This window comes from Exophiala xenobiotica (assembly GCF_000835505.1).
Source record: "Exophiala xenobiotica strain CBS 118157 unplaced genomic scaffold supercont1.6, whole genome shotgun sequence".
NCBI classification, from domain to species: domain Eukaryota; kingdom Fungi; phylum Ascomycota; class Eurotiomycetes; order Chaetothyriales; family Herpotrichiellaceae; genus Exophiala; species Exophiala xenobiotica.
The window spans coordinates 886,499-898,878 of NW_013562489.1; the positions used below are offsets into that span (position 1 = coordinate 886,499).

A 12,380-nucleotide genomic window follows, 5' to 3' on the forward strand; every position below is an offset into this window, starting at 1 on the left:
GGTCATGATCATTGAACATCCTGACTCGATATTAGTGTGCTGCAGGGGCCAGCCGAGTCATGCAAGGCTGAATACAGTGCTGCCACCTCTAGCAGTCGTAATAAACCATACTGTGCCTCTCATCACGTGAACCTCTTCATATCAAGCTTGTCCATGTGCCTCATACAATGCCTCATAAAAGCCTCAGCCTGGAATTGATCATGAAATCGACGCCTGCCATGAAATCGCATCCTCTCATGCCTTCTTAGGACTCTCTGGCTCTTCGGCAGCCTCGACTCTCACCAGAATTTCTTCAAGGAATCCTTCCAAAAACTCGGCTACGCCACCACCCATGCCAACAGGGCACTCCTCATCATATCTTTGAATCTCCTGGAAAATGGCAGCAGCCTTCGAAGCCAGTCGTCTCACTTTCTGATGATTCTCGACTCTCTGTTGTTGAATTTCCACCGCTGCAGATGAGCCAGGTTTACCGCTTCGACCAAGCTCCTTCAACATGTAGCTCCGGCGGTGGATCGCAGCTTCAAGGGCTGGAACAATCACAGAGTTGAGAGCGGTAAGCTCTTCGTCGGGACCTGTCTTTGCAAGTTGGGTGGATGCGGTACCTGGGGTCGGTGGTGTTGAGGACGAAGGTTGGTTAGTCTTGCTCATTAATGGTGGCAGTGGCTGTTGGTTTACTGTTGATGATGCAATATGTGCTGTTGGAACAGATGAATGTTCTTTCGGCGCAAAGGATGGAAGTGGCTGTTGATTGACTGCTGTTTGTGGCACTGGTGGTTGAAGCTTGTTGAGAGGCTCGCCTCTACCGGGCCTACCTTTGAAAGGTGGGATCTCTGGGATCATCATAAGAGGCTTCTTGTTAGGTGGAGTTGAGCCTTGTGAGTTTGGGCTGTTTCCGCCGTCTATCTTCAGAAATCCCATATCCTTCGCTAGCTGAGCTTGGAATGCTTTGTTGTACTCGTTCGAGCCAGGGCTGTCTTTGTGTTCTTGGGATATTGAAGACTTGCTGACAACTGGACCAGCCGGTGTGAGGGGCATCGCGAAGGGATTCAACGGTTTTGCAGGGACTGCTGGTGGAAACAGACCGGATGAACCTGCAACTTCACTGGGTGTCGGGGCTTTGGTTGGAGAAGCTGGTAAGGGAACTTTGGCAGGAGTAGGGAAAGCAGCTTTGACAGGAGACTTTTGCGGAGAAGAAGGTACTTTGACAGTTTCATCCCAATCGCTCTTGTTTTTTGACGCGGATCCTTCGGCAGACGCTCTTGCGTTGGTGTCGGAGTCGTTCATAGGGCGAAGTCCACCACCACGGCCTCCAACAGGTCTGACAGTTCCAAAGTCCCAGAGATCTTCATTCTCAGACGGATGATTGTGCTGTGCAGGCCTGTCAGCCTCCTCATCGTCCTCATCATCCGAAGACCTATTGCCATGAGTTGCCACATATCTCTCGTTTCTCTCGATGAGCTCGGTCAGATATGTTGTCTTCTTCGCTTTGCGTATAAAGGGATGTTTCAACAACTCTTTTGCTGATGGACGTTCTCGAGGATCTCGTCGCAGACACAGCTCAATGAAGTCCTTGAATGTGCGAGAGAAGTTGCCCTGTAGCGTGGGTGGATGGTTCTTGGGAATGAGGAAGAGTACTTTCATTGGATGGATGTCGGCGTAGGGGGGCTCTCCTTGGGCGAGTTCAATAGCTGTGATACCAAGTGACCAGATATCCGCTTTGTGATCATAGCCTGATTGTTTGATGACTTCGGGCGCCATCCAGAATGGCGTCCCGACAAACGTATTTTTCTTGGTCATAGTAGCTGATAATTGTCCAGAAACCCCAAAGTCGGCCAGCTTGACTTGTCCGTTTTGTCCCAAAAGTACATTTGCTGCCTTGATATCTCGATGCAATTTCTTGTCGCCGTGCAGGTAGTCCAAGCCCATAAGCAGTTCTCGAAGGATGATGCAGATATAGTCTTCATGGATAAGGCCCGGCCTCATAAGGTCCGAACAGCTGCCACCCGAACAGAACTCCATGATGATCCACAGATCGGAGCCTTTTAGGAATGACCCATGGTATTTCGTGACATACGGGGACTGCAGTTCCGACAATATGGATATTTCCTGGATGATGTCCTCGACCTCATCTTCGGCATTCTCGACATCTATGATTTTGATTGCCACTGCCTGCCCTGTTCGTTTGTCGACTCCTTTGTACACTTTTCCAAAGCTGCCACCTCCAATGCAGTTCTGTTTGGTGTACAGCTCGTCCGGGTCCATGGTTGCTGGGGAGGTATGCGCAGGTAGGAGATCGACTGGATCAGATTGAGAATCAGGCGACTGTATCGTACGATGAGCGGTCAGGACACCGCAGCAAGACGAAACGGGAGAACAGAAGTCGTCACGACTGTGTTTGCGCACCAGTGTATGCGATCGCCTAAAGTGGCCGAGTAAACTTGTCAAAGCACTGTTAATTCTTCGGAGTGCACTGGGCAAGCGCCACTGCCCTTCATGCGTGTGGCTTTCTATCGTGGGGAGTCGTAAGATCGTGAATCATTGCTGTCTTTCGACGCGACAGGATCATAGGACATTATGTTTACAGTGTTGTCATGCACCATGAGGTCGTATCTGCGAAGACGAAACAAATCCACGGCGTGTTTACTCCCTTACCGCAACAAGTCGCGCTATGCTGTTCACTACTCCGATTGGTCAGCCACTTTGACAGCTACAGATTCAAGAGCCTACGAGCCAAACAGGACAATTTGCGTTGGATCTTTGGAAACAGGCAGGACCGCCCGTCTTCATCATTTCATGCAGTCCTACGTGCAGCCCTGTGTGCAACCATGAACTGCGCCATACCGCCCATATTAGGCTACGTAAGTCCCTTGGTATCGTCAAATCAGCTCATTTTCGGCAACGCCTTAGGGTGCATATGGCCGATGGGACGAGATCTCGAGAACGGCCCAACCATCAAGCACCATTACTCCACAAACTCCACCATCACAGTCCCGTTCTTCAGTCCAGCTGCCTCGATCGACTCGTGTCGTGAGTCGATGAGGTTCTTGCCCATGGACACCAACTCAAAATCCATTCCTTCCTTGCCCTCCAAGGGTTCTGCTTTCAGGAATTCATAGATTCGCTGAACAGGATCGTCCTGAGCAAACCGCCGAACAATTCTACCACCAGGATGTCTGATCTGCAGTCGTGTGACACCTGGTCCAGCAGGAGGTTCGACATGAGGACGATCGGAAGGGATCTGTGAATGAGGTGTTGCTTCTGTCATTGATGCTGCGATGGACTCATCGACGTCCATGGCTTCATCGATGGATGGTCCTCCTGCGTTTCTTAGGTCCCCAACACTTCGCGTCAGCTCGTCGGGATCTTCTGCCGCAAGTGCTTTCGATCGCTCCTGGTCATGTGAGGTGGCGAGGCTTGCTTGCAATGCTCTCTCGAATTGTTCTTCTTCGCTGAGTTGGTCAACGGGCTTCTCCTTGGTTTCCGACTTTCGCTTGGCCACAGGATTACGGGCATTGTTCTCCAAACTATACCTATCCAGAAATTCGTGCAATTGCATCAAAAACTCTGGCGCCGAAGGTACCTTGCGTGACCAAAGCTTGATTTGTTCGCCTGTTCTGGGATCGACAATTGCAACATGAGGATATTCGTCCTGACTCTCGTGGTTCGGAAAGTAGTATTGTACGTACTGGCTTGCTCGAGGATCATCTCTGTTGTACTGAATGAAGACGAAGTTTTCCTTGATGGTGTCGACAACGCCTTCATTTTTCCACAGGTCACGGTTCAAGGCTTGACAATCGAATATCGAAGGGTCCTGAATGTCAACCAAGATCCACTTCTTGTGTTCTTTGCCTTCATCTCTTGCATCTTCCCATTCTCCTTTGAAAATTAACTCCCAAGGCGGCTGGAAGAGTCTGGCGAGTCTCGTTGACCTCGAAGAAGCCTCGGACGCCCCTCCTGTTGATTCTGCGAGATAGCCACGACCGGCCTCGGCCTCTCTGACATCTCTATCCCAGATGCTCGAGGGAGGTTCCTGTTGGTTGAAAATTCCTGGGCGAACTGACACAAAATTAGCCCAATGGTCAACAAGTGCTCAGTTGAGACCGACCTTGGTTTCGTCTCCGGTGTAAATCACGCATACGCGCTTCGATTGCAGCATCAAACTCTGGACCCACCGTGGGTAGCACACCTGCACCGGGCCCGACCAAGGTCTCTGCTTGTCGAGCAATAGGAGCTCTAATACCGTCCTCCACTCCTGCCTCACCATACATTTCCTCTTGTAATCGTCTCGCCATAGCCTCGTCATCTTCAAGATCGCCTGCAGGCCTAGATGGTGCAGTGCCCTGTGTTCGCTTTCTGAATCCGGTGACCTCGGGATCATTGTCATCAGAGATATGCTCTTCGGCATCCAGATCGATTGGGTTCTGGGCGCCGCCAGTGGGGAGTGAGCTCGACGAAGGTTGAGGTTGGGATTGAGATGGTGCGCCGCCTAGATCAGCGCCACCATTTTCGAAGAACAGTTGCACGGCCTGATTGGGGTCCCCATCAGCAAGTTGGACATACTGGGCGGCAATTTCTGGCGTCGAGCCTGTGACGGCGGCGACTGTGGCGATTGCTTCGTCCATTCTGAAATTTGGGTCGGCTAAAGAAGGAGGATGTGGGAGAGCGCTTGAAGGAAATAGATGTACAAGGTTGATTGACTCTTGCTAGAGCCTCAAGGAATGGATGGCTTCATGAGGGAGATGCCTGAGAAATCATCTTACGGCGAGTAGGAGAAACAATTGGCAAGATGTGGAATGGGTGGGTGTCGTTGAGGTATGAAGCGCCGACTGCAGGCAAACATGCAACGATTCTCAACTGTTAAGGCACTTTTGCTATGACGAAAACGCATCGGGCAGTTGGGTCTAAGGCGCGTTGACTGCAAACTTGCCAAGACAGACGGGGTTTGAGAAACCAAAGCAATAGCCGACCACGCTCAAGAGTTCAAAACTGCAGCCGACGAGCGAGTGCTTCACCGTATACGTGGTGGATCCAGTACCCGCACCCAGCCACCTGTGGATATTGAGGCGGTGGTCCGAGCGTTCACTTTACGCGCGAGGGACGCGACTGCACGATTCATGCAAAGGAAGGCACGACTCAGGTTCGTACCTTCCTTCTCCAACTCCAACACCAGCAAGCAAAAGCAGCAACAACCACATCAATGGCTGCTACAGTACTGGGAAAGCGGTCTCGAAGAGTCCTGGATGAAGAAGGTATGTTCTTGATCGATACCAGGTCGACTGGAAATCACTGACAATGACCGTCCGTAGAAAGCTCAACTACTTCTTCCACCTCAAAGAGACGGACGCGACACTCTGCACCTCAGATATACGAAGACACAAAAAAACAAGATGAATTGGAGAAGCAGACTTCCCCGACCAAGAGCCAGAACGTCCAGCAGCCATCTCGTTCTGTCAGACCTTGTAACGAAAGAGCAAGACGTACCATACGCGACAAGCTGATAACCAGTAAGACGAGCCAAGTTGAGGATCAAGATGAAAACATCCCACCTGCAATTGTCTCAACTCCGGCAACTGCACGCTTCAAAGATGCTCTTGCAACACCACCGAGCACGCCCAAGCATCGCGTACATCTTGCAGGGCGACTTCTCACACCACGATCATCACGCGTATCCACGCCATCAAAAGCGCAGAATGTATACTCTCAGGCGAGGCAATTGTTCACCCAAGCTTCAAATGGGAAGGTGATTGGTCGAGAAGCGGAGAGAGGTCAATTGTCAAAGTTCATTTCCGATGCCATCGAGGCCAAGAAAGGTGGCTGCAGCTACGTTAGTGGTCCGCCTGGCACTGGCAAGAGCGCACTCGTTCAAGAGATCATGCAAGAATTCCAGGAGAAGCCTGTCAAGGTCGCAACTATCAACTGCGTTGCGTTCAAATCTTCCAAGGAGGTCTTGACGAGCTTCGCCCAAGAGTTTGGCTGCTGCACTGGCAACCAGAAATCCATCAAAGCCAGCCTTACGAAACTGTTCACCACCCGCAAAGCAAACCCTGCGATGCACCTCGTGCTCTTGGACGAAATCGACACGCTTCTCAGCGGGGAATGTGAGGTCCTATACAGCATATTCGAATGGGCAATGCATCCCTCTTCGTCTCTGATTCTGATCGGCATTGCCAATGCACTGGATCTCACCGACCGCTTCTTGCCCCGACTGAAAGTGACGAATGTCAAACCAAATCTTCTACCATTTCTTCCATATTCGGCTCAACAGATCTCCAAGATCGTCTCGGAGAAGCTGCGGTCGCTGTTACCTGCTGAGACCACAGTTGGTGCCGACTTCGTCCCATTAATTCATCCTGCAGCGATTCAGCTGAGCAGCAAGAGGATTGCGTCTCAAACAGGCGACTTGCGGAAAGCCTTCAGTCTTGTGCGTCGTGTTATTGATAAGATTGAACAAGAGACCCTTACGAAAATGAGGTCGGAGCAGAGTGTCACTCCAGCCAAGCAGCCTCTTGCAGAAGTTCAGAATCCGCAATTACATGGGTCAGTATTGACTGGGTCGTCTCCTATGAAAGCAGAGGGTCGATCGATGCTGTACCAGGTGACAGCGGAGACGGCACCAAGGGCCTCTCCTGCCCATGTCGCAGCAGTCGCATCCAGCATTTTCAACAATGCAACCGTTTCAAGATTAGGCGGACTGAACCTCCAGCAGAAGGCTGTCCTGTGTTCTTTGGTTGCATCAGAAAGTCAACAGAGACACCGCGATCCCTACACCACACCTTCGAAGTCGCAATCACGAATACCAACCATCAAAGGGCTTTTCGAAAAGTACACCATGCTTTGCAAACGTGATGGCACACTAGTCCCTTTGAAGATCACCGAGTTCCGAGACGTCGTGGCTAGCCTGGAAACCCTCGGCCTAGTACATGAATCTTCAGGTCGGATGTCTGGTCTGTTGACGCCAACGAAGACACCTTCAAGAAGCAGCAAAGCGTTGGATGACAAGCAAGTGGTGAGCGCGGTGTCAGAGAAGGAAGTTAGGGATAGCTTGAATGGGCCAGGTGCGGATTTGCTGTTGAAGCTTTTCGAAGAGCATTGGTGAGGGGTCGGTCATTTTTGCATAACTTGGTTTTGCATGAGCGAAGGAGTCGATAATAGATCTGGTTTGCTTCTGTTGATTCAGTCAACTTTTGCTGGCTCTGTAATAATGCCTGAGGACAGTCGTTTAGCACATAACGGTCAGTCTACACTGCAATGACAGATGAACAATGATGACCCAGAGCATTACGCAGCATCTTCTACAAAGCCTGGTTGGTATCCTGGCGATGATGTCAATGCAATTTTTCGTGTCACCGATGCACATGCCGATCGGCAGCATTTTCATAGCCTCCAGCGAATTGATTGGGGTGTCGCCGGGTGGACTGCCTGGAAGGTGCCCCAGTGGTGCCCCCCAAAAAACCAAGCTTTACTCAAGCTTTTGATTAGTAGAGGGGCGCATGGTGCTGATCCTCTGCTCTATTCGCCGCTGGGCCCGGCGCCGTCGTCAGCGCTTCCAGGGCTAGTGACCGGCTTTCCCATTTGCATGCAACTCCCCAGTCTCGACCCAGCTTCATCCTTTCTCCGCCTTAATGTCGCGATCCTTCGTCTGCCGTCGAACGAACCACAATCCTGCAGTCCTACCCGCGTCGAGTGTTCGTCTCGTCTACTTCTCGAGTCCACCTCTCACTCAATGCGCCTCTGTCTCCCTTCCCACCCAACACCGATCAACACACTCGTACTCGAATAACCACGGGTAATCGTAGTCGCCCATTATGCCCGACAATGACCCCGACTCCCCCGTCCTGCGCAAGGAACACCCAACCGACAAGTTCGGTCCCAAGCTAGTTAATGAGGCGGACAAACTGCAACAGAAATACACCGGACGCGCAGGCACAGGCACATCCGAAAAGAAAGGGCCAGCAGGAGGCTACGACGACACACCAGTCCCCCACGCGCCGCCTGGGTACACCTTGAAAATCACATTCCACAAAGCCGAGAACCTGCCTTTCGCCGACCTCGGCACCCTCTCCTCAGACCCGTACATCCTGGCGATCCTGAAATCCGACCTTCCCAAGCGGCATAAACAAGATCCCGACTTGTCTCTGCGGACGCCTACGATCCATCGCAGCACGAGTCCCGAATGGAACACAGACTGGATCGTAGCCAACGTGCCCAAGTCCGGTTTCTACCTGAAATGCCGCCTGTACGACGAAGATCCGAGCGACCACGACGACCGCCTCGGCAATGTGCACATCAACATCTCCAACATCGATGACAACTGGGAAGGCTTTTCGCGCCAGAGCTTCGAATTGAAAAAGCGCATGGGAAGTAAACGCGCGTACACGTTCCGTGGGTGCGCGGCCCTATTCTCGCGCAACATCAAAATGGACGGGCATCTAGTTGTAAGTGTTGAGAACCTCGGCCGTACGAAAGATGAGAGCGGTGGAAGGATGTACACTGTCGGCCCGCTCGCGTGGAGTAGGCATTTTTCGCCGCTTATCGGGCGTTTAGCGGGCACGAAAAATACAGAGAGAAGCAAGGACGGCAAGGAGACGCAGAAATATAAGTATGCATTCAACCCTACGCTTTATGAGCGCCCCCATTGTGTACGCCGTGTCAGTTGCTAATGCAGAGTACCAGTTTCCAAGCCATCCAAATGCAACTCCGCGGCCCTGTCCCTGCGGACTTGTACCACCGATACGTTGAATTTAAGCCCTTCGTCGCTGGGATGTTCACGTCGCATTCCATGCGTGGGAGGTTGCTCAATCGCGCGCTGCATCATCAGCACGCCAGGATCTACAACTACGACCGGACCACCAAGTACGGGACTTTTCCGGAACCGAACCTCGACATGACCAAGCTCTTCCTCGACCTTGTACATTACGACGAAGGCGGGCGGATTTTCACGTACGTGCTCACATTGGACGGACACTTGCGGTTTACGGAGACGGGCAAAGAATTTGGCATCGACCTACTGAGTAAGCACACCATGCACAGCGACGTGAGTATCTACATCGCGTGCAGTGGAGAGTTTTTCATCCGGAAGGTCCGGCATGCAAAGATGCATCAGGATGAGAAGTCGGTGGATCCGCTCGAAGGGACACATAAGCCTGCGCCGGAGTCTGGCGCAGAGGAGGAGGAGCGAGAGAATGCTGAGGTACAGCAGATGAGTATCGATACAGGGGGCGACGACGAGCAGGACGACGAGCAGGACGACGAGCAGGACGACGAGCAGGACGACGAGAAGGACAACAAGAACGAGAAGTCCGACCCCAAGTGTCCGGTGCATTCAGCGGTGCGAAACCACAAAGATGGCAAGGATAAGGACAAGGACCAAGAAGTAGAGGTAGAAGGAGTGGGTGCCGGATCCAGCACAAGCAAAGACACCGACCCGAGTCACTACGAATTGATCATCGACAACGACAGCGGGACGTACCGGCCCAACGCTGAGAAGCTGCCCATGTTGCGGGATTTTCTCGCGATGAATTTCCCGGGCCTCAAGGTCGTGACCCTCGATTGCCAGGGTGACGAGGAACGTATGAACAAGTTGAAAGGTGAGCAGAGAGGACGCAAGAAGAAGAGCGCGGGACAGGTCATGTTCCTGCAGAATTCGAGTATGAGCAGCATAAGTAGTAGTGATGAGGAATATCTGGATGCGAGGGCGGCAGGGCACGATCCGAAAGAGAGCAGGTATAAGCGGGAGTACCACAAGTTTCTGGATGGAGGGACGGATCAACATCATGGCGACCGGACAGGGCCCGATACGTCAGATGGACAGGTTGGTGGAATAGGCGAGAAGGAGAATGGCGAGGTGCATGGAATGGGAAACGGGCCTGTGGGTGCGAATGCGTCGAGTCAACACCTGCAGAGCGAGAAGCAGCAGTGATGCTTGCTTTCTTCCTTTCTAACTAAAGTGTTTTGGAGTATCAAGGAGCCTTGCTTGCGTGCGAAGCAGCGCTTTTGCTGAAGGTGGTTCTGGCTACCTTAGGTTTGGACTCTGGAGGACGTCGGCGACTGGGTACCCGCCCGGTTGGAATGGGACGACTGCTTGCCGAACGACGGCTGAGGACTTTACGATGTCTGTCTGATGGATTTTTCTGCTCAAAGTGGTGGTTTGATCGTGGTTGTTGTGTCGAGGAGCCTGGAGCCTGGTGCGAGGCCGCTCGGAGAGGAGGAATGATGCTTTCTGGGCTTGCCTTACTCGCCTGCTGGTCGAGCAGAGCCAGTCTTGTCCGATGTCATGCACTGCTACTGCTTTTGTTTTGTTTGTGCGATACCCTATATACATTGCCTTACTAATTTGGAGGCCACGAGGCTTGTGTTCCTGTCTAGTATAGCATGTTGGGTGCCATACCGTTGGAATTGAAATGGATCTATATTCTGTCTGATGAAGAGTCTGCACAGCTGCAGCCTATAATCGACCTGGCCCAATGTTTCCACGAGCTTCTATTATCACAAGAGTGTACTGTGTAATACTTCCGATCCTCGTCATCAATTGATATTCATTGAAAGCTACGCTATGCTTCACCTTGAAGGGTGACCGGTAATCCAAGCTGCGCTTGAGTTTTGCTACCTAGGTACCATTTCCACCACAAGATCAAGATCAGCAGATATATGAGATTTTGTTCCAATTCTCAACATATCAGTCAATAGCCCGATCCACCGCAGCGCTTGATCATGATTCAATGAGCCATCGCAGTTCCATTCTGTCGTTCATCCTGTTGTCCTCGTCGAGGTGTGATAAGCTGGTTTCTCGCACCGTTCCGCTCTTCAAGCAGAGTCTCCAATCCTCATCTGTCTTGTTCTGCGTCATGTGTGCTCGAACCAACATGGACACAACGGAATATAAGTAGCAAAAAAGGGGGAATAACACCAGTCACAACGGGTCGCCACCAATTGCCCGTCCCTTGAAGACTCCTCTATTAGAGATCATCCAATAATCCTTGAAACACCTTGCTGCAGTAAAGGAATGACTCTTGTAAGCCTAGTGACCTCTCGGGGCCATGTTGCAAGAGGAGGCACAGAGGTTCCTTGTTTCAAGCAGTCATTCTGCGGAATTGCGCTCAACTTTCCGATCGTCTCTGTCCCGCCAATTGTGCCAACACTTTTCCAGTGGCTTCCACGATCAACTTCCACTCTGTTTCGTGGATTCTGTTTTCCAAATCTTCCAGAGAATCTCCAGATTTGCAGGGGACCTCTTTGACCATGACTGGTGGACCCATGTCGACATCTGCTTCCACGTAGTGCACCATGATCCCAGTGTTGGTGATCTCTCCTTTTTGGAAAGCTTCATAAGCGCGCCCGATCGCGTTTGCGCCATTGAATTGTCCAGGCAACGCAGGGTGAAGATTGATGACAGGCACATTGGCCGCAGCTAGCGCGTTAATGAACACTGGTGACAGTATGTGCATCCATCCTGCGCAAACGACTAGATCTGGGCTGGGGATATGTGTGAGGATCTTCTGAGCCAGATCAGCATCATAATGGTTCCTCGCAGCTTGTATGTCATCTGGATATCTCTTCTTGTACTCCAGCAGGTTGTGGTATGTCGTAGGAATATGGGCCTCCATGGCGCGCGTCAGTCCATAGGCTTCACGCCGATTTGAGATGACATGTTTTATTTCAGCGTGTGGGAGGAGACGTTTGGGAGCAGGTTTGTTTTTTGAGGGAGGTGCTTGACCGCAAGCATCGATCAGGGCCTGGAGGTTGGACCCAGAGCCGGAAATGAGGACAGTCAAATTGAAGGAGGTAGATGCGCTGTAAGTACGAGTTTTGTCGGTCTGGAAGACTTTATTGGACGGCATGGTGGGCTAGACGTAGTCGAAGCATAGAAATCTGGATTGATTGAAGTCGCTGATAGCTGGAGACGGATCTGGTGAGGCGATAGCAAGATAGCAGTTGTTGCGTAGGGAGGCTAGTCGAAAGCGAACAGATGCAGGGAGGGTAGAACCAAGCTGAGAGGAGTGAGGGTTGTTATGCCATGACTCTTGGGTCAAATCGAAGTACTCCGTATGTGGACTCGCAAACGAGGTAGAAGCGACGATGTTGCGAATGGCAGTGACATCTGAAGACTGAAGGTGCAGCGCAAAGCCAGATGGGAAGAAAGTGTGTCTGAAGTGATACAAGTTGGGTTAAGGGTCAAGACGGAGCAAAGGGAGCTCCCGTAGAGGAGGGATCTTCCAGCAGGTAACGCATCAGACGCATCAGAAAAACTGGCTAAACAACCCGCCGCACTCGCTAGCCTAGTGACCCAGAACACCCATGTCACCCATCATGACCCGCACCGCTTCCTGACAGCTGATCCACGGGAGGAACCTCGCGACCTGCTTCCGCTACGACTTGGGTAC

At 51.8% G+C, this 12,380-nt stretch overlaps 5 protein-coding genes across 5 annotated transcripts; 2 read left to right on the plus strand and 3 right to left on the minus strand.

Annotated features, from left to right (window-relative positions):
• Nucleotides 1–5: 5 nt before the first annotated feature.
• Nucleotides 6–2,604, minus strand: PV05_09630 (uncharacterized protein). The gene has a single exon (XM_013455976.1). It carries the CDS (start codon nucleotides 2,260–2,262, stop codon nucleotides 235–237), a length of 2,028 nt encoding a protein of 675 aa, XP_013311430.1. The 5' UTR covers nucleotides 2,263–2,604; the 3' UTR covers nucleotides 6–234.
• A 139-nt stretch (nucleotides 2,605–2,743) lies between these two features.
• On the minus strand, nucleotides 2,744–4,853 carry PV05_09631 (uncharacterized protein). Its single transcript, XM_013455977.1, has 2 exons — nucleotides 4,106–4,853; nucleotides 2,744–4,056 (listed from the first exon to the last, which is right to left on the minus strand). The coding sequence occupies exons 1-2, from the start codon at nucleotides 4,620–4,622 to the stop codon at nucleotides 2,963–2,965; spliced, it is 1,611 nt and encodes a 536-aa protein (XP_013311431.1). The 5' UTR covers nucleotides 4,623–4,853; the 3' UTR covers nucleotides 2,744–2,962.
• A 305-nt stretch (nucleotides 4,854–5,158) lies between these two features.
• On the plus strand, nucleotides 5,159–7,267 carry PV05_09632 (uncharacterized protein). Its single transcript, XM_013455978.1, has 2 exons — nucleotides 5,159–5,249; nucleotides 5,307–7,267. Exons 1-2 carry the CDS (start codon nucleotides 5,198–5,200, stop codon nucleotides 7,094–7,096), a joined length of 1,842 nt encoding a protein of 613 aa, XP_013311432.1. The 5' UTR covers nucleotides 5,159–5,197; the 3' UTR covers nucleotides 7,097–7,267.
• Nucleotides 7,268–7,614: 347 nt separating this feature from the next.
• On the plus strand, nucleotides 7,615–10,421 carry PV05_09633 (uncharacterized protein). The gene is made up of 2 exons (XM_013455979.1): nucleotides 7,615–8,599; nucleotides 8,674–10,421. The coding sequence occupies exons 1-2, from the start codon at nucleotides 7,806–7,808 to the stop codon at nucleotides 9,917–9,919; spliced, it is 2,040 nt and encodes a 679-aa protein (XP_013311433.1). The 5' UTR covers nucleotides 7,615–7,805; the 3' UTR covers nucleotides 9,920–10,421.
• Nucleotides 10,422–10,517: 96 nt separating this feature from the next.
• On the minus strand, nucleotides 10,518–12,163 carry PV05_09634 (phosphoribosylglycinamide formyltransferase). The gene has a single exon (XM_013455980.1). The coding sequence runs from the start codon at nucleotides 11,835–11,837 to the stop codon at nucleotides 11,097–11,099; it is 741 nt and encodes a 246-aa protein (XP_013311434.1). The 5' UTR covers nucleotides 11,838–12,163; the 3' UTR covers nucleotides 10,518–11,096.
• Nucleotides 12,164–12,380: the final 217 nt, after the last annotated feature.